At 38.3% G+C, this 27,486-nt stretch overlaps 1 protein-coding gene and 1 long non-coding RNA gene across 4 annotated transcripts in view; one reads left to right on the plus strand and one right to left on the minus strand.

Annotated features, from left to right (window-relative positions):
- Positions 1 to 27,486, plus strand: part of LOC112153733 — a 91,633-nt gene that overhangs the window by 5,742 nt on the left and 58,405 nt on the right. The window contains exon 5 of one of the 2 annotated variants that reach the window (XR_002920533.1): positions 12,036 to 12,158. The exons of the other annotated variant lie outside the window; for it this stretch is intronic. This is a non-coding gene — a long non-coding RNA (uncharacterized LOC112153733). Of the gene's footprint in view, positions 1 to 12,035; positions 12,159 to 27,486 lie in introns of those variants that run through there. 2 annotated transcript variants of the gene reach the window in all.
- Positions 437 to 12,162, minus strand: spon2b (spondin 2b, extracellular matrix protein). 2 transcript variants are annotated; one of them, XM_024284105.2, is made up of 6 exons: positions 12,047 to 12,162; positions 9,138 to 9,407; positions 8,240 to 8,463; positions 4,813 to 5,004; positions 4,145 to 4,331; positions 437 to 1,220 (listed from the first exon to the last, which is right to left on the minus strand). In XM_024284105.2, exons 2-6 carry the CDS (start codon positions 9,370 to 9,372, stop codon positions 1,042 to 1,044), a joined length of 1,017 nt encoding a protein of 338 aa, XP_024139873.1. In that variant the 5' UTR covers positions 9,373 to 9,407; positions 12,047 to 12,162; the 3' UTR covers positions 437 to 1,041. The 2 variants fall into 2 exon arrangements, with proteins under 2 accessions (XP_024139873.1, XP_036069996.1); XM_036214103.1 differs by lacking the exon at positions 12,047 to 12,162 and having other exon boundaries at positions 446 to 1,220; positions 9,138 to 10,793.

Consider the following 27,486-nt stretch of genomic DNA (forward strand, 5'->3'; position numbering starts at 1 on the left):
AATTAAGTCATGTTCTCATCCAGATCTCGTGTTATGTCTTTCTTTTACAAGGTGAATTACCAAAACAATCCATAAATCTGCTTCTGGTCCGGCCCTTTTGTGAAATTTATAAATTTTTTTGTGGCCCAGGAGTAAGAAAGTTTGCCCATTCCTGCCCTATTTCTCCTCCTTAAAAACTATTTCGGACACCACTACTCGTCCAAATGCCCCTACAATTGGAGGGGTTTAGGAGAAGCCATAGGAGAAGTATTCGGATTCGGCCTAAGACTTTATATCAGTCCAAAGTAGACAGTTGTATCCAGAACAGGCACCAACAACAAAAAAGAAGACAGAAACTTCACAAATTGTGTAATGTTGTCTGGAAAACAAGTTCTGAAGTCCAAAGAGGTCACAAAAATCACCAAACTCGTTTCAGATATTTACACTTTATTGAGGCCATACAAACATTTTATTCAAATATATATTTAGGTTAAAAATATTTGCGCATAAAAAGAAAATCTTTTTTTTACACTTCCGTCCCATTATTACACAGGCATACATATTCTTTTCAGATTTCACTGACTGTACACAACAGGCAAAATCCTGTCAATAAATACTTTTGTTGAATGGAAATCAACCACTGTGTGTTTGTGAGACTGTTTCTGTTTATGCTGATTATAGCTTTGTTTTTATCAGCCTTCTTCATTATTTGAAGTCATTCAAAATATACCAGTGACTGTTCAGAATTGTCTGGCCTAATCATCGCCACCTTGTGTTTGGAGTTCAGCCATATTTCTTGTCTAATCTACTTTGTTTGGGATGTTCTGCTACATTAGATCATTTTATGTCTATTTATGGTATTAAAGAAGGACAATTTCTCCGTGTTTAACACAGAAAATCAGTGTCTTACTCAGTTCTATCTAAAGGGGCCGCCTCATGTGGATGTCCAGTGGACCTTTTACTGTTTTTAGACCTTCGCCCCTTCCTCCTCTCCCTGGACTTTCTGTCATTCTTCTTTCTCTTGTTCTTCCTCTCCTTCTTCTCCCTCCTGTCCTGGCTTAGTCATAAACAGTTGTCCGGGATGCACTTCCTCTCCTCTTCCAACAGGGGGCAGGCGGCGCCGTTGTTGGCAGGGTGCATTATGACATAGCGGGTGCGGTGCTGCACTCCAGAGTCTCCACATTTGCCTTTGCACAAGCCCCATGGAGACCACACGGACACCTCGCAGTCCAGAGGGGTATCTGTAGAAACAGGAGCAGAGGATTCTAAGCCGCTCTTCTCTGCCAGTGTTGACATACTGCATCTTATTTTTGGACTTAGAAAGTTAAAGTTGGAGAAAGTGACTGTTCTTCAAGTTGAATTTACCTCTAAAAAAGGCCCATAAAGCAATTAATGGGACTTACAGTAAATGCTGGCATGCAGCAAAGATTCTTATAAAAGCTCCTTATAAAACCTCTGGCTTCTTGTTCTGAATTCTTGGCACTTTCTGCTCGGTTGGAGTTACTTTTTATTTCACTTCACCTTCATTTATTTGCTAAGTATGTTTCTGCTGACTGGTTGCTTCTTGGCGACACTGTAAACAATAGCTTTAAGCTAAACATTACCTCGACTTTTATAGATAGAAAAAAGCTCCTAAAAAATCCAATTTTTCTCATTTTTTTCCCATTATAACCAAAAAAAAAACTATCTGATCTTGCTATTGACTATTAACTGTAACTGAGCTTATATCTAATATTTACTTATGTTTATATAGCAGTTGTGGGTAAAAAGTGATGAGGCTGCATTGACGGAGATAGGTAACTCCATTCTTTACTTCCTTTTATTGTGAAAGCAAATATTTGGGCATTAAATGTCGATTTCACAGTTAATTGACACAGATTTACATCAGTGCTGTCTTTACAGCTCAGTGTGTGGGGAGGGAGTGGGATGCAGAGATGATTTATGGGAAAATGGAAAGACAAACACTGTCTGGAACAGGTCAGGAAACCCCAACAGATTTGTGCTGTTTGTTAATGAGTTGTCATGGCGACTGCACTGAATTTGAGGACCATATTTTGACTCATGTTGACTTTTTCTGCTGAGGTTATTCACTTACCAAAGCAGCATTTGCAGTTTTCCAGGTGGACTGTATGTTTTAAAGATGTTTTTGTGTGTTGTTCAGGTCAGCTGACATGCATGTAGGTGTGGGAAATTTGCTCATTCGACCCATCCCCAGGGGGAGCGGTGAGCTGCAGACCCAACCGCATTGGGGAACCGCTTAGTGGTTTAACCCCACAACCTAACCCGTCAATGCTGAGTGTCAAACAGGGAGGTATGACTCCGCCCTGGATTTGAAGTCACAACCTTCCAGACTCAGGACGGACACTCTCTCACTGAGCTGGTTTTGGTGTTTTTGTTAGTTAAACAAAAATATCATTGTTTTTCTTCTATTCTGCTGGACTTAAAATACATTTTTATTCAGTTTCTTGATCGTTTTCAAGCTAACATTTAGTAACTTCAACTCAAAGCCCTCCATCTATCCAACTGTGACCCATTTGGTGTCAGAATCTGACTGTTTCATTTGATTTCATCACTGTTTTCCTCCAATGGTTCTTCCATCTTTTAAATTCGGTCAGGTTTGGTGCCAGATGTGTCCTTGGCATTTTCTTCCAGCTTCTCTAGTTTCTACTTGCAGTAATTGAGCTTGCGTGTGGCCTGTAATGTTTCCCAAATGCTCCTCTCGAGTTTGTGGAACCTACAGGCTCCTGTCCGTTTCTTATGATTTTGTTTTGAAGTTTAGAAAAATCCTGCAGATACATTGATCACTGCTCATTGTTCTTGCATTTTGAAACATGTTGCAAACCATTTGGAAGTTATTTCAGCTACTCAACACACTGTTGCACTGAGCACCCCCTGTTTTTGTTGCTTTGAATTGAACTGATTTACCTTTTAAAACAAATATGAATTGTTTTATTAGCACAGCATGAAAAATGTATGGGGTTTCAACCGTTGACTATATATGAGAACTGAACCCCCTGGCGTTCCAAACAGGAAGTACCCGGAATTCCATCGACTTTTATACAGAAATGAACTGCTATTGCTCAGTCATTCTTCTCATCAGAATAACCTTTATCAACATGCTCTTTGATAATATTTCTGTATATTTGTTTCTGTAGTGCAAGTTATTCAAGCTATAAACTGACCAATCAGATGCTTCGGCATAAGTATGTGGTATCATGTCGAAAGTTCAAAATGATTGATTGACAGAATCTTCCGAGCCCACTTCGAAGTGGAAGGGGTGTGGACTTCCAACAAAAGCTCGCTTCTGATTTGCAAGAGAAATGTAGACTCAGACTGACTCGGACCAATCATTGCTTAATGATGTCGCCTGGTTCCATGGCGACATCTGTATCACAAAAAATGGCGACTAAGTTAACTTAATTTTGTGTGAACTGGAAGTCTTTGACTGAGCGGTCCGGTTCGGTATTTTGAGCGTTTTCATTGTAAAGTGGGCCCATTAAACAGTGCTGAACTGTACCACTTGGTACCATTGGTTTTAGGTCTATTGAAAAGTGGTTGTATCATGATATACCACATTAAACCATATTTTTAGGTATTCTCTGAAAAAACAAAGCAAATGAGAAAGATTTCTTTTACGTTTCTTAGTAGGAAAACACATTTTTGCGCAAAAGTTCAGAAATAAAAATAAACAGATAAAAACAATATAAGAGAAATGGTACGATACAGACTTTTCTATATAATATATGTATCATCATATCGCCCAGCACTACCTTTTAGTAAAATTAACTTTAGTTTATTTTTTTTATTTACATAAAAACACTTGATAACTTTACTTTGAAAATAAAAAGATTCACTGTCACTTTACTTTGAAGGTTCGTTTACTTCCGGTCACAGTGGCACATGTGGTTTAGTTTAGTTTATGTTCTTAAAATCCTGGAGTGTATCTTTATCACACTTCAATAGGTTTATGAAGATCGCAAATTGGCAATCTCTGACGTCGCAAATACTCATATTTCAAGGAACAGGTCATGGAATATTTGAGTATTCTGATTCTCGTTCCAGCCCTGACTCACTCCCTCCAGTTCTCGTTTACAGTCAGTGGTTTCAAAGCACACGTTTTTTTTTGCGTCAAAAGAAAGCGAATATTGTTGATCGTCTGACTTACTTATGAGCTTCTCTTCGATTTCATTTCCTGTCGGCAGGAGGTTGGACTGTGTGGGCTCCAACGGCAGGCTGATGATCTGATTGGTTTTCTTTATTTTGGTCAGCTTGACCTTGGCAATGGGTGGGAGGTGCTTCAGACGAGGGTAGAAGAAGGAGTTGACGGGGTGGCTGGGATAGGAGGAGGTGATCTATGGACAAGCAGAAACGGACAAGAACATGCTCAGACAATCATATTGAGACTCTCTTTATGCTAAAATGACCAAAGATGATGCCATGGTGAGAGAAAACCTTTGACTTTAAAGGATTTATCTATACTGTCAGTGACTCTCAGTCGTTAAAGGAAACAAGTCTCTAGAGTCCACTGTTTTCCTGCACAAACATACTAGTTTAATGACTTTTGATGACTTCTCCGGCCTGTGCATTGCTTCATGTTGACCTGCATCAGGTGTGTTAGCAGGATTTCGTGGAAATAATGCAGAACATTGGTCCCTCAGGACCTGTGTTGCAGATCACAGCTTTTAACCACTTTTAAGCAAGTTTCGCTTTTGTACTTCAGAGTTAAACACATTAACTTCCACTCTGGGAAATTCCTGACAGTTAAAGATGATTTCAGAGTTTTACCATTTCTTAGGAAGATGTCTGAATTATGTATGATCTTTTCCTGCTCACCTGTGTGATCCTGTCCTGAGGGATGGTTTCAAAGTTTGGAGAGGAGAAGGTGAATCCGCTGTCAGTCCCTGCGTCATATGGGAAAAGCTCCAGTGTCACGCTCTCCTTCCACTTGTCCCCATCGCACAGGTTAATACTGTCCACGCCCACAAACCAGTCTGGACTTGGAACGATGCGCACCATGAATGACATCTGCAGATGGAGGAAGTATAAAATAGAGGTGGGGGTGGGTGATAGAGAGTAGAAGAAGAAAACAGGTGGAAAAATGGGGATTAAAAAAAGAGGAACACAGAATGGGGAAAAGAGGTATGGTATTCCAGTATGTATGGTTAATCACAGCTATGGCTTTGAGTCACACAGGAGAAGTTTATTTATTTTTGAAATTGATATTTTCCATTAAAGCTACAAGCTTCTCTTGTTTATTTTGTACTTGTTTACTGAGGCGTTCAGTTTTTCTACAGATTCACAATAATCCATGTATATAAAGTGACAAAAAGTGACATATGAAGGGAAATTTATTTCCCTGAAAGTAAAAACGATTGCGGTAAACATCCGTTTACAATGGACCTGGTGTGACTTGTGGACGTGTTAAGAAAATGGAAAATAATTTAAATTTTCAGGACAAAGTTTAAACCAGTTTAAACACAAATCTCCTGGTCTGACTTTGGTGAGCAGGAGGTGCAGTAGGAGGACTGGGGGACCTCCCTCCTCAGGTATTTATTACAGCACTGTGATTAAAGCCACTAATTGGTGCTTTTTTGAGAGGAAATAATTGTTCAAGGGCTTTGAAAGCTAACTTCATTTAGTTGCTTTTCCACTAAGTTAGCAACATTACTACAGACATACAAGGTGGAAAATGAGGATGTGGTGGAAAATCAGTCACTTATTCTGATGAGTTCACACAAATGAGCTCACTGTGTTGCATGCTGGGTTAAAGAATAACGCTAACAGTACAGTTTAAGGGAGAAATAGAACAGGCCTGTAGAAACATAGAAAAAAGGAGTTAATGTTCTGTAACAGTTCAGGAGAGTATACCATGAGTCTGAGGTTAAAAGTGAAGTTAAAAGTTGACGTGTGATGGTACATTTTGTTAGTGGTTATGTTGAAAAATGTCAATTTGGGGGATTCGAACATGGCCCAATTAGATTAGGAGTCCAGGGGTTATGTCAGAATGTGGACCAGTTCTTGGGCCATTACGATACCCTAACCTTCACCTGGTCCTGCTTCTTTTACCATTGTATGCCCGGTAACGTTGTACATCTGGTACCATTGCTCGTCCATTAGTGAGTTAGGGTACTGGGTTAGAGTACCGGGTTAAGGTTAAGGCTAGGGTACCAGTGTGGTCCATGTCATGGTACTGGATTGGTACCAATTTGCGGCCCTGAGGTTGAGGAGCCCTAATTTGATTGGAATAGCTAGCACATCAAAAAACGACGAGTTTGGTATGCCCGAAATGTCAAGTTTTGACATGGAAACCATACGTCAATATGTGACGACTTGGAAATGAGCATGTGTTGGTCTTCAAGGTAGTATGTGAGCAAGAGGAGAAGGAGAAATGGGAAGTAGATGGATGAGGAGATTTAGGATCTCCTTAGCAGGAAGAGATTGCTGTGGTTCCATCTGGAGAGCTTCCCACTTTTCTGTTGGTATGTTCTGGTTTTAAAACAAACAACTGTATGATTAGCCAACAAGTCATGGTTCTTTGAGTCAACTGGGCTAAAACTAATGCTGTGCACAACACCTTGAAGATGGATTAAAACCTACAATCACTAGAAGATGAGCTTTTTTCCACTGTCTTCTTTAGGGACATAAAGAAAGATTGTTTGTGCCACTAAACCTTTTTAACTTACCAGTATTCTTAAATATACATTTAATAGCTTAGTTTAACCCACATTTGTTGATTTATTCTGGAAAAAAATTCCTGCATTTTAATTATTCACAATTATGTTAAAAAAGTTACAGTTTTAACATTTAAAAAATTGCATTCTGCTAGCTTTTGGAGTCTTTTGGCATTTACTAAGATTTTTTTAGGCTATTTTGTAGTTCAGCTAATATTTCAGCTACATGCTAGCAGTTTTGGCTAACTTATTTTTTTGTTTTTTGTTTTTTAGGTTGTTTTTAGGTTTGTTTATATTTTAGCTGGCTATCAACTTAAGCATTTTCAGCTATCAATTTCAGCATCTTCAGCTATCAGCGCCAGTGTCTTCAGCGGCCAAATTCAGCTTACAGCATTCACACTAGCATTATCAAAGGTAATGCTGTATCTAGTTCATAATTATGTTAAAAATGTATGGTTTTACAGTTTTAAAAACTTAGTTTTAGAGAGTTCAATAAATGTTTATTCTGTTCGAAGGTTTGTTTTGGATTTGTTTGATTGAGTTTGACACCCCAGGTTTAACCCATGTCCTCAATTATTCAGTAGCCCTTAAAAATCACATTTCTTCAGATTGCTCTGTATGCAACTAAGGAATCTGATATATAATACTGAGCTGTTGCAGAGTTTTGCCTTAATTTGCATTTAAAGAAGATAGAAATTTTATTCAGTTGTGTCACATATCAGAACTAAGCTCTTACAAGACCATTACCTGTTTAACTAAATCTATTAATCCATTGGGTTGGTCATAATAATTAAGTTTTTACCCGTCTGTTTTAACAAGTCGTCATTATTTTTATTTTTCTTTTTTTTGCGGTTTTGTCAGCACATTCTCAGTCCCAGCTTGTCACACATTGCATTAGATTAAGGACGCCTCCCCGGCAAACGTTGATGTCTTGGGTGTCCCCAACCCAATGTTTTTTGATGTGCTGGCTGTTCCAATTAAATCTGGGGTCCCCAACCTCCGGGCTGCTAACCAGAACCAGTCCGGTACCAGGATCTGGATCGCACTGGTACCATAACCCAGTTCTGGTTTGCATCTGGTACGGCATCCAGACCCAAATTGCGCCCAGTATCACTTCTGGTACCGGGTTCAGATCCGGTACCGCGTCTGGCACCGTGTCTGGCACTGCATCCGGTACCGTTTGAGTACTGGTACTGAATGTGTCACAAGTCCGCGTCCGGTACCACATCCCGAGGGTTGCAGACCCTTGATTTTACGGAACAGCCACCACGTCAAAAAGCGATGAGTTGGACACATCAAAAACATCAAAAAGTGATGTCCTAGGTTCTAATCCATCTTCAAGGTGATGTCCTTAACCAACCGTCAATATGTGACGAGCTGGGAGTGAGAATGTGTTGGGTTTTGTCTGTATATCTTCAGTGATTTTTTTTTCTTTGAGTAACAGTTCAATAGCACCAGATTAAAATGAACCTGTTTTGGCAACAAAAGCTCTGTGACTTCTAGAATGTCCACAACACTCCTATTGGAAAGGTCTTCTGTACTCAGTGGCCTGACCTACACTGAAAGAAGCCAGTTGTTGAGAGACTTACTAGGGAGTGTCTGGCAAAGACCTCAAACTCGGTGTCCATCTGGCCCGTGCCTCCCACCACAGCAGGAGCAGAGAGGAGCCCGTAAACGCTCTGGATGCGTTCGCCGGCCGTCTCGACTTCCTTCATGAGTGTCCATGCCTCGCTTTTTTCCGCAAACTCCCTTACTCCGTTGCTGGCAAACTCATTACGCTGCCACATGTGGTAGTCCAAGCTGTGGGTGACTCCTAAACCAGAGGCAGGAGGAAGAGCGATGACCACAGTGATTGATGTTGCAGGTGTTTGTCTACAATATTCTTTTAATGTACTGTGTAATTGAAGCAAATACAAACTTGGACTAACAGAGCAGAGTAAATCATGCAATTAGGAAGAAAAACCATCAACTCAAAATATGGAGGCAGTTTACAAATGTCAAGAACGAGTCATAACCTAATATGAACATATAACCAGTCTTACTACTGTAGAAAATACTGGTTTTACCACTCAGTAAAAGCTTGTTGAAATCTGTGAGCAGATGTTTCATGTAGCTCTCCAAATGTCCCATTGAACTACATCCATCACATTGAGGTCTGGGCTTTGACTGGACCATCAGAACAGTTTTTAAGTTGATTTGTTGGTGTTTCTTGGACAGTCATCCCATTGCATAACCCTGTCTTTGAGGAAATTTCAGCTGCTGGCCAGATGGTACCATATTTAACTTTTGCATCTTTCTGAATTAACTCTCTGTGTACTGCATTTTATGTTAAGACGAAACTCGCTGAATCCAGTAATTCAAATCTACCAATCTGAAGAGCAAATTATCATATTTTTATTTTAAAAAATTCAAATGATACCAAATTTTTACCTCACTGATAACTTAAAGAAAGGGAGAATATGAAACTTGTTTGGTTGGCTCACTCACCGATCAGGTTTGACCACTGTGCAGGTGGACGGTACACTGGATACTGCTTGGGGAAAGCCGCCCGTGTCCATTTTCCAGAGAAAGTCAGGCTGTATTGAGCTGGCTCAGAGGCCATGCACAGGGGGAGGTCAGTTGGGACAGGCACTGAGTGAACGCCTCGGCTCAGGCTTAACATCAGGACCAACAAGTGATAGAGAGCCTCAGAGAAGAAGAGAGCAGTCATAGTGGTTTCCATGGTGGAGGCAGATCTGAGTGGGATGCAAGAAAGACCTGAGAGAGTTGCAGAAAGAACAAAGAAAACAATGTCAGGAATCAGGTTTTTCTCATGATGACATGCCTGTGAATGTGTTGATTCAACACACATTTCTGTATTTGCTGAAGAGTATCATGAGAGTCGAGGACAAACATCCCGCCTTCAAGTTTGACCCTTTTAAATTAAAGATTTTTTTTCAGTTAACCTGCAGTTCCTCTGCAATGTTACTTTGCCTCTTTTGTTTGCCATCATATCATTAACCTTTTTTTATATTATTATTAAAATGTTTCCCTTCAGCCATGTCCAGGGAGGTTGACTACAGTCTCATGGATCTAAAACTACCGAATAACCAAAGCAAGACACTTTGAAATAAGTCAAAAATTCATAACTCAGTGACAGATTTTCTTTAAATAAGCAAACAACAGAAACAGCCCACCAAGAATTCTTATTTTAAGAAAAAAAGACTTCTCAATCCACGATTAGTTTTCTATTGAAAAACTTTCTCGTCAAGATCCTTTTTCTTGCAATACTTTAAGATTGTATTTTTGCTATGTACAGGAACTTCAAGCATCTCAATGATATAGCCTTTATCATTGAGATGCTTGTCTAGGATTGTCTTCTACTCTCCTGAGATAACGTTCCATGGCCCTTGTGGCACACACCATATCCTGATCATTGGAATTGGAGTCACATTGTTTTATTTTTTTTTCTAGAGAATCCACGGTTCTAGTATGTTTTACTGGTTGCTTTTTACTTCAGAATTCTGTTTTAGAACAAATCAAAAGCAACGTCTGACTTTCATTCATTCTTGTACTATTGTCTGTTCAAGTTTATTCAGTGACCCATGTGGGTTTTCTTTCATTAACAGCGGAGTAACAACATTTGTATTTATGTGTGAAAATGAGCTTCAAGTCTGAAACTCTACAAACAAGGGTAATATTGGTGGAGTTATTTCCTAGTTATCGTTGGTGGCCAAAGTAACAGTCTTCATAGGTCATGTTTCCAACGTTTTTTCCACCCCGCTGTAGAAGCAACTATGACAAACCAATAGTTTCTGAATCTGATTGCTATGGGCTGTATGCACGACCTACAATCACATTCAGTAAGTGACAGCTCAGTCATTTTCGGTTGGGACAGTGGGCTATTGTTTATGTAGAGTAGCGGAGTATTTGGAGTTTACAGAATGTCTTTTGGAGCTACCCAGAGTCACTATCTATGATGTTTGGCGCATTGTTTGTCTTTCTAGCAAAATACTCCGAAATAAAAATGCAAAAATTATTTAAACTGTATTTGTCATCCTATATAGCAAACTTTGAAGGTAGCTTGCTAAAGCTGATGTTATTCCCATGTATTTACGCGCGACCAGCTCAAAAGCTGATGGAAATTCATGTTAGCGACTTGGAATAGGTGCAGCCAAGACTCAGATTGCTGTTTTGCATATTTTATGTGCACCCAAAGCTAAATGGTGTTGCAGTATTTAATGTAGTCCGGATCGCGGCTGCAGATGCGGCCGCAATCAGGAACCATTTGGTGTATTAAAAAGGTGCATGAAAAAAATGTTCAGAACTGACTGCAGTATTTAGAAATTTGTGTGTGAATGCCGTTGTCCCTTTTCATTTGGGCTAATGCTTGCTAGCATGAAAGACACGTGTAATTATTGCTGTCTGTATCTTTATGACCTGTTAGTTGTGTTTCAATAAACCCAGAGAGTGTTTCTGAATTTTCATCAATGTAATTTTCAGTGGCACTAAAATGTCTCAAAACAGGCGAAGGTTGCCGTTAGTGCACGCTGCTTCCCACTCCATGAAGAAGGGAGAGGCAACTCATCATCAACTGAGAGTAGAACCAGCAGTCCGAAAGTCACTTAAAAGTTTATTTAAATGTTCAAAGTTTTGTTAGGGAAGTTTTAAGTGTTCTTACATAGCTATGATTTATTCCAAAATGTCATATGATCATACAGTACATGATAGCATTTTGTGAGTACTAGGTCTTTGGTGTTTCAGGAAGACAAACTTAGCTTTTTTGGATGTCACTGTGTATACACATACCGACAATGTAGGAAATAAAAATAAATAATAAACCAATACCAGCGAAAGTTCACAGAGTTTTGCTAAGTTGACCCAAAGAGATAACCACAACCGGAAGCAAACAAGCGTTCTTGTTTGAAACCGGAAATCCATCAACAGCTCTGTGCATAGAGTCCATTGTTCACAAACTGAAGGCTTAGCACAAACTTGTGTTACAGACAACTTTTTATATTTTTCTGATAATTTTTTTGTTGCAGAAAATAAAGGAAACCAAGTCTGAGAAAGTCTTTCTGCACAATTAATACTGGAATAGTCAGACTTAACAATCTTAATATCTGTAATACAAACTGATCTCAGCTCTTACTCTGATTTCTTTCTGCCAACTCATTTGGCAAAAAAAATGCCTTTCACTTTGGCTTAGAATATTGATTTTTTTTCATTTAATAGACTTGTACATTCAGCACTACACCTTTCATATCACACCTACAGGCTTCATGCATCAAAAACGTAGTAGCTATTTGAACAGAAACTTAAATAGTTTCATATTTGAGCTGTAATATTTGACAGCTGGCATTCTCCTCTCATCACATGCAACAAGTTTCTCTCACTGAATTGTAGAAATTACTCACGGATTTCGTCTGGGGTCCCAGCGGAATAGAGGTGTGCTGGAGATGGAGTAAAGAGGAGGGCTGAAGGTGAAGAAAGAGGGAGAGGAGAGCAGGGGATGTGGCTGTCAGAGACGAGTGACTGCAAGGCTTCAAGGCTTCTCTCGTCCTTTTATATCTTTTTTTTGGAGGTTCAACCCCTCTTTCCCTCTCTTTGTCTTCTTCGTTTGCCATTTTTCTCCTCCCTCCTTTTACCAGCTTAAACTCCACTTCCCTTTTCGACTTTCTCCACACTTGTCCATCCTCTCTGCTTGCCAGAGACTTCTCTGCCTCCTTCACGCTTCCTGACTTTGGCTTCTATCCCACAATCCTTATATCTTTTGCTGTAGAGGCCCAGATGTTCACCACAAAGTGCTGTGGAGCTCTGTGTAATGTCATTCTCCACACCTAATAAAGATTATCATGTCTCTAATTATTGTTGTCTCATGGTTGGTCTTGTGAAGATTCATGTCTTACGTTTGGTTGTGTATGTGTTTGACTCTATTAGCCATCTGTTTCTGGTTTTCCATTGTTCCTCAGTGTCTTTAATCAATTCTGTCCAATTTTATCCTTTTGGTTTCTCCCACAGTGCCATGTTTAGATCACTTCTGTGTTTTTTTAGTCATTGGTTTGAGTTTTTGTGGAAAAACCTCAAGATATTTCCATAATTTCACAGATGATCTCCTAAGGTCCTTCACCAAATGCTGTTGCGTCCTCTTTTTTCAACTGGATCTCTAAACTACTTTAAAGGGTGTAACGATTCATTTTAATATTTTGTTTCATATCATTATTTGTGGTTTGCATATACGATTCATAGCCAATGAATGCTTTGATTCAATCAATGAGCTAACATGACTGCAGGACATCTTCATCCAAAACTTCCACCAGTGTCACTCAGAGATAAATACCTGCTACTGAACAGTGTAGGTGAAGTTTTCCAGATCCCTTGTATTTCTTTAAGATAATCAAGTGTAAATTAAATATGTGTACAATAGTGCTGCCACAAACGATTATTTTAATAGTTAACTTTTTTTTCCCGATTAGTCGACCAAGCGGGCATGCGCAAACTGGATGTAAAGCACACGTCATTAGCTTTAAACTAACGAAAAACTAGATATATAGCATTACCTGCTATAATGCTAGTGTGTATGCTTCAAGCTGAATTTGGCCACTGAAGATGCTAGAGCTGATAGCTGAAAATGCTGAAATTGATAGGTTAAAAACGCTGAATTTGATAGCCAGCTAATATTAGTTAAATGCCAAATTAGCCTTAACAAAGGAAAAAAGCCTAAGTTAGCCAAAACAGCTAGCATGCAGCTGAAATATTTGCTAAACTCCAAAATAACCTTAAAAACTGAAAAAAATCCTAAATTAGCCAAAATAGCTAGCGTGTTGCTGAAATATTACCTAAACTCCAAACTAGCCTAAAAAACGAAAAGAAAAAAAAACTAAATTAGCCAAAATAGGCTGAAATATTAGAAAAACTGCAAAATATCCTAAAAAATTGAAAAAAGAAATCCTAAATTAGCCAAAATAGCTATAATGTAGCTGAAATATTATCTACACTCAAAAATAGCCTAAAAAACTTTAATAAATGCCAAAATAATCCAAAAAGCTAGCAGAATGCCAAAGTCAAAAGTCCAAAGTCCCACTATTTGTCACGCACCTCGGTGTGTGAAATTTGTTCTCCGCATTTGACCCATCCCCTGGGGGAGCGGTGAGCTGCAGACACAGCCGCGCTCGGGAACCATTTGGTGGTTTAACCCCCCAGTCCATCTCCTTAGTGCTGAGTGTCAAGCAGGGAGGCACTGGGTCCCATTTTTAGAGTCTTTGGTATGACTCGGCCGGGATTTGAACCCACGACCTTCCAATCTCAGGGCGGACACTCTACCACAAGGCCACTGAGCTGGTTATGCCATTATAACTTTCAACTTTACTACATTCCGACTCCATATACTAAAGTATAACTAACAGACAATTAAATTAGTCGATGACTATTTTAATAGTGGACTAATCGTTGCAGCCCTAGTGTACAAACAATCAAGTAAACAAGAATGAATGTCAAATTCATTCATATTTTAGTTTGATGAAGTTCAGCCCACTGTTGTTTTTCCACATCAGAATAATGAAAACAGAACAAATCTTTGCTAAATTCAAAGGGTTTCCACACATTGGACTGTAATGATGGTTGATCAGTGTTTTGCTGTCATCAGGTGTGTTGTCCACTGTGATGGTACTTTTTTACATTATAGTAAAATAAACCTACCATGTCCCAATCCAAATGGTATTTTCCAAGATCGATAATTCATTTATCTGTTTTTTTTTTTGTTTTTTTTTTTTTTTGCTGGTATTAGTTGATTCAATTCGATTAACAACTTACTTCAAACAGATCCATTTCGTAGAAACAGAAATCGATTCATCGATTCATCGTTAACACCCCCAGTAGTTTTATGTGATAAAATAGATGATTTTGCTTCTAAATGTCCCGCTCTTTTTTGAGTTAAGTAGGCCATCAACCCAAAATTTTAATGTGATGAAAAAAAAAAAAAAAGAAATGCAACTAATTACAGAACTTTTGGTAATTGATTCAAAGTTTCACTTTTTTCAGTGCATGGACCTCCCAGAGGATTTTCTGTCACAAAAAAGCTTCCGACTCTCAACGATTTGAATAAAGTAATACTCAGAAATGCAATTTTATGTTTAATTTTCTTTATATTTGTCGTTGATCATCAGAAAAATGCCCCAAGAACATGTTATAAACACTAAAAGTGGATTTTTAAAGTGATTGAAATTGTTACCAGCATACATATATGCTCTGCCAGCACCATGTTACATCGAGTTACCATTCAGTGTTGTAGTCACTCTTGTAATGTTTTATTGATTCTTTTTCTTTTCTCAGACATTTCAAACAGGTTTGAAGGACGTTTTCTGATATCTCAAAAGAGTTAAAGGTTTGTGCGTTCATGTGGTGCTCCATTTATTAAACATAGGAGTGACAAACCCACACACTCACGTGCAAACACACAAATATGCAAGCGCAGGCTGAATGAGCCCACATCCAATGATTTCCATATGGTCACGTTTTGTACAAAAACAAAACACCTACACACAGACAGACCACATGCTCTCACAAAGCCCTCACTTTCCAGGTTCATCTGTTTGAACTGCAGAGTTTAGTCTACTGTGAGACCTTTAAAAGAGGAAACTTAACTCATTCCCACCTTCATCGCTCATGCAGGCAGAATTGTGGTACATTTGGCTTGTTCTCATTCAGGGTAATAAATCACTGTTTCTGAAATCTGGGTTTATGGAACAAACGCAAGTGCTGTTTTAATTAATCTAAAAGTGCAGGACCAAACTTCAAATTTCAGATTATTTGAAGTTTTTTTCAACCTTTCGATCATTTAATAACTTTCTTCATTAACTGTATCACTGCTGAACTTTTATTTTCGCTAAACATTCAATCCAGACCAACAGCTTTGATCTATTTTAAATAAAAGAATTCCTCGATATGGGTGAGATTAAACTCCTTTTTTTCTTTCCCACATAATTTTTTTGAGTGTACATGGGAGACATGCCCTTGACATTCACTACCAAACTGGCAAACTATCAAGAATGAAGCATAATGTAAAAATACTCAATTTATTTACAATTTTACTTAACAATATTTAGGAAAAATTAAGAGGAAGTTTTGCTTAATGTTGATAAACTCCTATATTTGCAAAACTCTAATGATTTCTTAAAACTTTGTTTGCATATAAATAAAGGGTTTTTTTTGCAAATTTGGCAGTTTTATCTCAGTCTAGCTTACCTTAAAGCAGAGACACTCTCGAATGAATGTACCATCAAAACAAATTGACAATGAATTGATACGTGCTCCAGGAGCTTGACAGCAGCAAATTTTGTAATTTTAATTTTCTGAACTGCCTCTAACCAACAGTTATAAACACTTGTGTAATTGAACAAATGATAAATTTATCTGAAAGTACTGCAGAAACTATATAAAAAAAAAACTAGAGATTTTATTAGTTGCTAAAAGTCATCTGATAAATGCTAAAAAAAATGAAGATTCCTAACTTTTACTCCATGAAGAGAAAACAGTCTCACTAGATTTCTGTGTGTAATACTTGATTGTTAACTCATACAATACATTTTGTGAATAATTTTGTGTATTTGCAGTTTTTGTATTCAAAAGTAAATTAACTTAGACTTTATTCAACTAATTCACAAACAGCTGAAGGTTTGTATGAATCATTCAACAAGAATCCTAAAAGTTGCTGTACTGTAATTCTCCAGCAATCCATCAATCCTTTGTCGTTTATCATCATAATGACACATTTGAACTCAATTTTGAGCTTCATTTATCTCAGAATATCAATTTATTGTCAGTAAACACAACCAGAATTAAAGCTACGTTAAATTATAATCCACTTATTTTTTTGAGCAAATTCAAGGATCTAAAGCAGGGGGCCAAATGCGACCCATTTAACTATTTAATCTGGCCCACCAAACTGGAATAAGTTATATATATAATCCTTGGTAATGTTTTAAACCTAATGTGTCCTAGATGGTACATAGCAAATACACTGCTTTGTCTACAGGTGCACAAAGTTATTTTGAGTTCATGTGGTGTTGGAAGATTTGTTGTTTTTCTGACATTCGTGTGTGTTTTTCAAGTTGGACAGGCATTTTTTCCAATCATTCAAACTCCACATTAACACGGCATTTCTGTAAATTTGTGTTTTTACCTGAGGGAAATCAATCCATCAGTGCAGTTGGCTCTAAAATGAGAGCAAACGTTGCAAATTTTGAAATACAAACTCAAAACTGTTTGGTTGTGAATAATTTTCAATAAATAAAACCCAGTTTTTCATCCATATTCTTTGTTTCTTTCTTTTATGAGGTGGATTACAAAAACACTCCACGCATCTACTTATGGTCCTCCCCCTTCTGTCAAATTTTGGAGTCCTTTGTGGCCCACAAGTCTATAAGTTTGCCCACCCCTAGTTTAAAGTATGTCTCATGGTGGCTGAAATGTACCAAAAACGGCAAAATAAACAGTTTTTTTTTTAGTTTTTTTTTTTTTTTATCATTGATGATTTTGCTCTTCCTACTGCATCTACTGCATTGACATGATCTTATGGTGTAGGTAGGATATCTTTTATTTTGAAAGGAAGTAACATCTCTGTCAAAAGTTATAAACAATTTCATAAAAAAAAAAAAAAAATCTGTTTCTTCTAAAGGGTGAGTGAAGACTTTTCCTTAAAAGAGTTTGGAAAATTAATTCCTATGAGTTTATAAAGATGTTCATTTAGTCAGCAATGTATGTGTACGTCGACCGAGCATTAGCATTAACCGTCCTATGGGAAATCCCATTAAACGTTAGCATCAAGCTAATCTTTAGCATTATGTGTTAGATCGATCTCTACTTTTATGGATCAATTATTAATCTTAAATTGATTCAAATTTATTAATACATTTTATCAACCCAGCCCTAGTCAACAGTCAGAAAGAAACTGGGGATTACAGTTCATGCAGGCTTGTCACCAGACCTACTCTGATCCCTGCTCAATCTTGAAGTCCTACTTGTCTTTTCCCAAAAGCAATTACAGTTCTTTCAAAGATGAGACAGGACATATTGAAATTACTTCATTATTAGACAGAGATGTGACTTTTCAAAGGAGTTTGTCAAGAGTTTTGAAATAGTCCTAATTCATTTGAATGTACTCCAGTTCTAGGAATCCTCTTGGTGCTAAAGAAATTGACAACAAAATCGTATGTCTTCTTTAGACTATTGCAAAGCACTCTGAATTGCTTCCGTGCATGAAAAAAGTGATATTCAAATAAAACTGCCTTTGCCTTTTACCTAAAAGTCCCAGGTTTAATACTTATCCTTGACTGCACCCAAAAGCCTCCCCAAGGTCTCATATCAGCAAAGAGTCTGACACAGGTTCGGCCATTTAATGAGGCATAAACATTCATTGCTGAGAAATATCATCCAACAGCCTTTACAACCTGGAATTGATTTTTCTGCCAAACACCATCATTAAGCTTTCCACCAGAAACCATGAAGGCCGTTGATTTAAAGGACTGGGTGAATGTAAAAATTGGAAAGGTCACTTTAAGACCACCATATTTCAGCCCAATGGGTTGGACAGCCTGTAAACATAGTAACAGTGTATGCTGTTGTGAAGCTGCTGGCCAGAGTCTCTATGGTGAAAGGATGTGAGGTCATTGTTTTGACTGGGCCATCATGAAAGACAGTCTTAGAGTTTTTTTTGTGCTTTTGTAAACCCTGATAAACACAAATGTTCACGTGGACATGAATGCATACAGAAACATGTGCACACAAACGCACATGTGCATGAAATGCCTTACTGTAAACAACAACAACCAGGTCACTCCGGCTTTTCATTAGAAATCAGTCCACCGTGCTGTTTTCCTTTTTCCCCTCCATACACAAATAACAATGGGGCTTCCCTGTACCACATGTGGACACCAATCTCAAAGTGTGGCCATTTTATACTGCACTTTTATAGTAAACGTTTGCATGTACAAGATACTTTTGAGGCAGAAAATCATTCATATTTTAAAGGAAAGTGTGACTGTGCTTCAGTTAGGCTTTACTTTGTATTTCTGGTCTGAAAAGTCTTCTTTTTTGCTTCATTTTTTTCTTGCTTTTACTTTTTGCCACATGTACCTGTACAAGAGTTAACCCCTACGGGTTCTTCAGGTTTTTGGGTTGTCCGTTTTTTATGAAGGGTTGTAGAGAAGAGCGACCTCATCTTAGGAAAGTTCATGTGTGTTTTGTAGTTCCCTTGAGGCTTGTACCTTGAGGGACATAGTTAAAAATGGAACGTACCATTGTCATGCACGTGTAAGTTGCAAACACTTATGGCGAATGGGTGATATTCCCATATGGTACCTTTAAAGGTACGAGTATTGACTCTGGGCAAATTGCATGTGTTGTGCACATGATACCTGAGCACCCAGAGGATATCCACACCATCTACGCTCTATTTATCTCATTTCTAGGGTGTATTCAGACACATTTGGACACATTTGGTCAGCTTAAAGTGAACCGTGGATTGTATCTTGCTTGTCTTGATGCTTTTCCATTAGTTATAAATCCTCATTGAATAACTGTATTCATCTCCACCATAAAAGCGTCTTTACCTGCTAGCCTGTTTCTGTGTTTTTGAATCAAACTAAACAGTTCTTTGTATTGACTTCTTATTGCGATTTGCTCGACATTAACTGTATCACTTGATCTACTTGACCTGCCTGAACTGTGTGATGAATCACTTGTGTGGGTGCTGATATTTGGCCTCAAAGAAATAGAGCGTTTGCATATTAACTTACTTTGGTGGATGTCTGTGCCATTAGTCGTTAAACCCCACCACACTCTCACAAGAAAGTATTGGAGGTCATGGCCAAGGCAGATTATGGGGAGATATGGAAGAATCATGGATCTGCTCTGTTCTGTGGTGTTGGGTGACTGTAGAGTACTAAAACACAGCACATATAAATTCACTTTCAGAAAAACAGCTGCTGACTCAGCGCCTCTTGCTGTCCTTTATTCAGAGGTTGCAGAGATTCTCCGAATCCACTTTTTGCCTAAATGTTTGAGCAAAGTTGGGTGCTTTTTGGGGGGCCAAATGTTGGGTCAAAACAGAACTTGTGAGTTTGGTGACAAAACTGGCATTTTTCTTTGATCTAAAAAATTCTTCCAATCACAGAAAACAAAGTACAAAGTGACTTGATATGAGTGGCCCATGTTTGACCAACACATTCTCAATTCCAAGTTGTCATATTTTGACACATGGGTTGTGTCCAAATTCCCCCCTTAAATCCCTAACAATATAGTGCTCTGGATTTTAAGGTAATTCTGACACGATGCTCACTACTTTTCTTTCGTTTTTCTAAACACCGGATATGACGTCACTGATTTCACAAAGTGAAAATCTATTCAATACGAACATTTCACAACGTTTAATTATGAGTCTTGTGTTCTAATGGTGAAAATTTGGATGGTTTATTCAAAAATTACATTTAAACAATTTTTTTTGTTCAAAATCGTTCGACCGTAATGGATTGTGGTCTATATTCGCTAATCTGGTGATCATCGACGTTTTTCCGCAAAGACTCTTGTGAAATTTCCAGTGCACTTGATTTTGGGATTAGTAGTTTTGGATAGCACTAAAAAATGGAGAACGCACTATATAGTGATTAGGAATTGAATTTGGACACAGCAATAGTTAAGGACTCCTCGTCAAAAAGATTTTCTAAAGTGCACTTATTTCAGAATCACATTTAAATAGAACTCTTGTATACAAATAAACATCACAACTTATATGAACTGCAACAATTTAAGCAGCTCTCTAAGATTTTGACAGCTGGATGTCATACATAATCTAAACTGAACCAATTTAAAATATTTAAAACTGACTTACTCGTCCAAATAAAGAACAGCAACACAATTAAAGTGCAGTATTCATGAACTGTCAGCCCTTTATTAATGTACCTTTACGTGTTTTTTGTAAATAAAATAAGTAACTCAGTTGTTTTTAGCATTAATCTAAGTCTTTTATTATCCAACTACCATAGGAGGGGCAAGGTAGTTTCTGAAGGGGAGAGTGGGTGGGATTTTTTGCAGTAGACACCCTTAAGGCACCTCAGACTGGTACTGAATAAATAAAATGGGTGTTGTGAAAAATGTCGTACTGAAATGTCGAACGTTTATGGACCAGTTCGGTTTTGTATTGAATATTGTTGCATCTCTGCAAGGTTCGATCCACGTCTGGTACCGCGTCTGCCAAAATGACCAGACCCCTGATTTAATTGGACCAGCCAGGAGGTCAAAAAATGATGCAGAGGGGTCCTTAACCAAACGTCAATATGTGACAACTTTGGAATGAGAATTTGTGGATTTACAGTCTTTGGGCAAAACCAAGCACAACTTTTTTATACTAAAGCCTCGTTTCCCCTGAGCAGTCCAGTACGTTACACTATGGTCTGATCTGGTATTTGAGCGTTTCCATTGATACATAGACCCATTGACCAGTTCCAACCTGGTTGAAGCTCTACAGTAAACACTTTAAAACTTGCAAACAATTCCTCGTGTTGTATAGATGGTTTTTTGCTGGGTAGAAACAATTTGTGACTAATCATAAATGGCATTAGTAAATATATATCCAACATTTTCAAACATTTGCTCACGTTTTCAATTTTCTTATGAGACTGACAATGCCTAATTATCCGGCACAGCATCAATGTTTTTGGTTTTCTTTTTCCTTATCTTGTTTCTCTGCTGTGGCTCCTCCCAGTTGGGTTCCGACCCTTCATTTCCTGATAGAGAAGCATGCAGCTGTCCACAGATACATTAAATCTTGTTCATATTTAAAGACCCTTCTCTCTGTTTTTAAGTTTGTTTTTGTTTAGAGTTTTGCCTTCAAGTTAGGATTTTAAATCTCATGTTTCTTACCTCCTGCTTCAGGGTCCTTGGTACCATGTCGCTACACTTTAGAAATGTCAAAATATTTCAGTCTGGTTGTCTTTAATAAGGTTTATTCAATTTTTACACCGTTACTGATTGGATACAAAACTCATAATATGGGCTCATGCTCTAGGATTCTATCCCAATGCGGAAAAAGCGGTTACTAATTTGAGGTTCACTGAACAGAATTTTATACAAAAATCTTCATTAAATCAGTCAAAGATTTTAATATTAGCCCATTAACACTGTTAATGTTGGTGGCACAGCCTAAATAACACGTTCCTTACATCCTCGACTGATCATGTGATCAACAGGAATCAGCTGATTCCAACAGGGAGAATATCAGCTTTTTATATTAGCTTTGCAACAAGATGCAACACATTACTAATTGTATAATGGTGCAAAGAGACTGTTGCAAAAGAATCAGCTGATTACCGTATTATTATGACCACAGGGCGCACTGGGTTATAGGGCGCAGTTTCACTTACTGGTCCTTTTTCTGGATTTGACATAAATTCTTGTTTACTTGTTTGTACAGATATTTAATGTACATTACATTATCTTGAAGAAATACAAGAAATCTGGAAGACTTCACCTGCACTGTTCAGTACCAGGTAATTATCCCTGAGTCACACTGGTGGAAGTTTTGGATAAAGGTGTCCTGGATTGATTTTAGGTCAAATTGGATTGTTCAAAGTATTGACTGTGATTAGTAACCCCAAATTATGATATGAATTGAACTGTTGTTAAAATGAATCTAGTTCACACCAGTGCTGTCACCAGGAACACCTTAATAACACATGCTCTTTGAACTACAGTATCTCTATGACTGTTTATGCAATTACATAATCAGTAAAATGAGGAAAATAATAGCTGAAAGGCCAACCTGCAATTTACAATGATTGAGTAAACCCGTTACATTAGTCCAAAGAATGTTTACACTGGTGTTAAAGGAAAAGAAATAAAGTCATATCAATAAAGCTAATAATTTTGAGTAACAGATAAATTATTTCTTCTGTTAAAGTAGGTAGAACAAGTAAAGACAGTCTGTTTAAGGTTCCTATACATAAAACTAATGACAACAAATTAGCTTCAGTGATTTTATAAATATTTAGAAGTCTTTTTTTCCTCTTTCTTCCTGTAAATCTTCCCTTTTGGTGAATTTATTGAATAATTTTTCCCCCTGTGGCCTCTCTCTCATCAGCTGTCCTCCTGCTGCCTTTGCAGTCCCTCTTTCTCATATTCTCTTCTCTTCAGACCCACTGTAGTGATATCCTGTCGTGTTTTCTCCATCATGCACTCCTCCCACCCTGTGGCGAGGCAGTGAACCCCCGGCCGGAGGTATAAAATGTATGATTTAAGGGACCCCTTTGCGTAGAGAAGGGCTTAAATAAGAGATCAGTTTTCCAGCACACTGACTGGCCTTTTGCTTCAGTGCAGATCTCATTCTGGAAGACTGCCTTGAAATGCAGCAGCTCTGCAGTCATAACGGAGTGTGGTCCAAGTTTGTCAAGTTGCTAAAGTGCCAAAATGTGTTTTCACGGGAGAGTAAGAGAGTGATAAAGCTGGCTTGGTTTTCTCCACATGTTCTGTGACGTGTGGCTGGAAGAGCTCTGCTGCACCGACGCATTGTAAAGCTGCTCTTTGAGAGAAAAACATGTCATTTGCACTCACTTTACATCCCGTTAGCTACCATGATGTACATGAACATAGAAACATAAAGGGTTATCCGAAATACGTGCTGGGAATGTTCTATAGTTTGGAATAATCAGGAAACACCACACATCCATTTTTGAATTGTCTGAACCAAGCGTGTTTAACAGATTAGTGTGGCACACTTCCATTATGAAAAGTTTGAAAAGGTCTTCAACTCATGACCCAAAAACCCAAATGCTTTCCTCTGTTGAGGTCGCCAAAAAAGAAAGTTACTAAATGCTACTGCAGCAAAATGGAAAAACCTGAAACAGTGTGTTTGAAACATTGTGGTTGCAACCTGATTTATTTGAGTTGGCCAGATTAAGATACCTACTTCACCCTCATGAAGAGAGGGAGTCATGCTTTTCACCTACCAATAAATGTAAGAGACCAAAGGAAAGAAAGAACAATTGTGGAGTCCCATTCTGTTAGTTTTCTCAGCTTTTGGCAATGTGGACACTTATTGCATTTAAATGTGTTTCCTAAAAAACATCACTTCATTTTAACTACGAAGGTACATGTTTGTTCCTAGTCTGTGTATTTTTAGTAATGCATCATTGTGTATAATACCTGTGAGGAGAAATCAACCTTTCCTTCAAGCAAATCTACAAAGTATAATTGTGTTATCCCGGACAAGCCCCCAATTGATGTTATGCCCTTTTTTGTCTAAGGGAGATCTAGAGGAGCACAACATAAAAGTAAATTTGCCCCAAATTTTAAACAACAAAAACAGATTATCTCCCAAAAAAGATAACAAAATGTATTAACAAGAAGACAAACAATAATAACTGAAATGTGAAGCAAAAAGTTTCAGGGTGAACCAAACAAAACCCCACATAACGGAACCCCCAGGAGTCTACCTGAAAAAGAATGACAAACACTAACTTCACTGGACTAACGTAAACATGAGAAAATTTGTACCAAAGAAAATGGCAGTTCACCCCTATAGCTTCACTTAAAATAACTAAACAAACGAAGGACTGCACAAAGTGGACTAAACACAGAACTCCACCGAAACTACCAAGTACAACGCAAAAAGACAAAACAGGTGGAGAAGAGCGCCAAGCCACAATGGAGACTTGTTCTGTCCAGCTCCCTTCTCAGGGGCTGGAGGTCCACACTGTGCTTTTAGAGCACATGGCAAAGTCAAGGCCCGGGGGCCGGATTCGGCCCTCCAGGTAATTATATTCGGCCCTTCAGATGCTAGCTGTTTTGGCTTATTTAGTCTTTTTTCTGTTTTCTAGGCTATTTTGGAGTTCAGCTATTTTTTTCAGCTACATGCTAGCTGTTTTGGCTAACCTAAGTTCTTTTTTTGGGGGGGCTAATTTCGCATTTAGGTTATATTTTAGCCGGCTATCAGCTTCAGCATTTTCAGCTATCAGCTTCAGAGTTTTCAGGTACAAGCTTCAGTGGTTTCAGCTATCAGCTTCAGTGGTTTCAGTTATCAGCTTCAACGTTTTTAACAACAAATTTAAGCCTCTTCAGCTATCAGCACTAGCATCTTCAGCAGCCAAATTCAGCTTATAGCATTCACATTAGCATTATTGCAGGTAAGGCTATATATTTAGTTAATAATTATGTTAAAAAGTTATGGTTCGAACGTTTTAAAAATTTTGATTTAGAGTGTTCAATACATGTTTATCCTGTTCGGCCCGCGACCTAAGGTGTGTTTTGGATTTTAGCACTCTGTGTGATTGAGTTTGGCACCCTGGGACCAATGGGAGCAATGCCCTTCCCAGCACCGCACCTGAAAGTAATCAACACAGACAATCACACAAAGATCCACAAACACAGTAGTCTCACTCTGACAGAATACACAAAAAAAGAAAAAAACAAAACCAAATAGGGCCACAGCTGTAAAATATGCCGAAGTTATTTGGGATTAAAATAATTAGAGTTGCTGCTAAAAGACATTGGTTGTGTCCGAATTCTTTCCCTACTTACTATACAGTGCATTCACCATTTTGTAGTGCTGTCCAATTGTACAAAATTAAAAAATCGAGTGCACTAGAAATTTTCCAGAAGTCTTTATGAAAAACTTGATGCTCACTACATAAGCGGATATAGACCACGGTGCATTGCTGTTGAACATTTTTTGCAAAAAAAAATTGTTTTAGTGTAATAGTTTAATTAAACTATCCATGTTTTCATCATCAGAAAACAATAGAGTCACAAATAGAGGTCTGGAAATGTTTGTATTGATTATATTTGTTAAATTAGTGACTTCATATCCTGTGTTAAAAAAAATGAAGGAAAAGTTGCGATCATGGTGTCTGAATTACTTTTAAAGTCCAAGGCACTATATAGTCCTGCACTATATAGTACACTGCTCACAAAAATTAAAGGAACACTTGTTTTATTGGTTAAGCAGCTGAGGGCCTCGTTAATCAATTTCAGCTGTATTGGTGTTCATGGAATTAACAACAGGTGCACTTCAGTGGCAACAATTAGAAAACCCTCAAAACAGGACTGGTGTTACATGTGGAGGTCATTTCAAGTTTCTCCCTCTTGATCTTTTTTGGCTGGTTTTCCACTCGTGCTGATTTTGGCTTGATAATTATCTCTACTGGCAGTATGAGGAGATTCCTTAACCCTACAGAAGTTGCACAGGTTGTCCAACTTCTCCAGGATGGCACATCCACACGTGCTGCAGCAAGAAGGTTTAATGTGTCTCCCAGCACAATCTCCAGAACATGGAGGAGATTTCAGGAGACTGGTGGTTATTCTGGGAGAGCTGGACAGGGCCGTAGAAGGTCCTCAACCCCTCAGCAGGACCCATACCTGCTCCTTTGTGCAAGGCGGAACAGGCTGAGCACTGCTCGTGCCCTACAGAATGACCTCCAGAGGGCCACTGGTGTGAATGTCTCTACCCAAACAATCAGGAACAGACTTCATGAAGGTGGCCTGAGGGCCCCACGTCCTGTAGTGGGCCCTGTGCTCACTGCCCAGCACCGTGGAGCTCCACTGGCATTTGCTCAAGAACACCAGAATTGACAAGTCCACCACTGGCGCCCTGTACTTTTCACAGACGAGAGCAGGTTCACCCTGAGCACCTGTGATAGACGTGAAAGAGTCTGGAGAAGACGAGGAGAACGTTATGCTGCCTGCAACGTGGTTCAACATGACAGGTTTGGTGGTGGGTCAGTGATGGTCTGGGGAGGCATATCCATGGAGGGACGCACAGACCTCTACTGCCTAGGAAATGGTGCTCTGACTGCCATAAGGTATCCAGATGAAATCATTGAACCCATTGTCAGACCCTACGCTGGTGTAAACATGTAAAAGTCTTGTTTTATATTGGTAGTGTCATAGAAATAGGAATCTCACAGAAACCAAACACCTTCATCAATGTAGTTGTAATAAAGTCCAATCCAGCTCCAAGCTACATAAACAAAACATTTAATTTATTTAACAAATCAATTAAACAATATAGGCTTAAATTATTTTATTATAGGAAATAAGTTGATTTTAGGCTCATGTTTCTGTCTAAGAATCCACACAGCCTTCTCTCTTTTTCATTTCTTTATACTTTTTTTTAAACTGGTGCTCTGAAAGACAGGTTTTCCATCTGAACCAAACCACTGTCAGACATAAGTCTCGGTCCATAAACTTCACTACTGGATGCAAACCATTATCTCTGTCTGAGTGTCATAACAAAGTTCAAACCGCTGTGAAATAACTGCAGCAGAAACATACGTTGATGTACAGTTGGTCTGAGGTTAGTCAACGTGCAGCAACTGTCTGAGTACTTAAAATCTATTGTGTCTTGCTTTGTGTTTTCTTTTTTTCACCATGACAAGTCAGCAGGTAGTCTGTGCATTCAAATGGGAGTTTTCTAATTTATGCTGACTGTATTGTATTTCAAATTGGAATATATTCGTCCTTATTTCTTTAGTTGATTTTTCTGCTATGAATTTCAGATCGAAACATTTACGGCAGACTTGCTGACTCCACAATGAAATCACAGCACCAATCCTACCTGCTGCTTTATTAGTTACACCACGTTTTCTAGGAATTGTCCAAGATCCTCCATAAATTGTTGTTATGTAACCGGAGGATCACAGTTTGGACAAAAAACGTTTTTCCTTCAAAACTAATGTGGTAAAACAATCAGTTTTTCAATTTTTGCCTTTAAAGACTCCCTGGACTCCTAGTCTACATTAAGATTAAAAGCAGATTATCCCCTTGGCCTGAACTAAACTGTAAGCTAAAAGTTTCCGCTTTGACACTTTAT

The sequence above is a fragment of the Oryzias melastigma genome, linkage group LG10, assembly GCF_002922805.2.
Source record: "Oryzias melastigma strain HK-1 linkage group LG10, ASM292280v2, whole genome shotgun sequence".
Lineage (NCBI taxonomy): Eukaryota > Metazoa > Chordata > Actinopteri > Beloniformes > Adrianichthyidae > Oryzias > Oryzias melastigma.

Bases quoted from the DNA above. Each gene is read 5' to 3' on its own strand.
- spon2b (XM_036214103.1), bottom strand. From the start codon at position 9,501: ATGTGTGTTGAATCAACACATTCACAGGCATGTCATCATGAGAAAAAC. The intron at 8,464-9,137 runs GTGAGTGAGCCA...CCTCTGGTTTAG, and splicing joins ACAGTGGTCAAACCTGATCG to GAGTCACCCACAGCTTGGAC. The intron at 4,332-4,812 runs GTGAGCAGGAAA...GCTTGTCCATAG, and splicing joins CTCAGGACAGGATCACACAG to ATCACCTCCTCCTATCCCAG.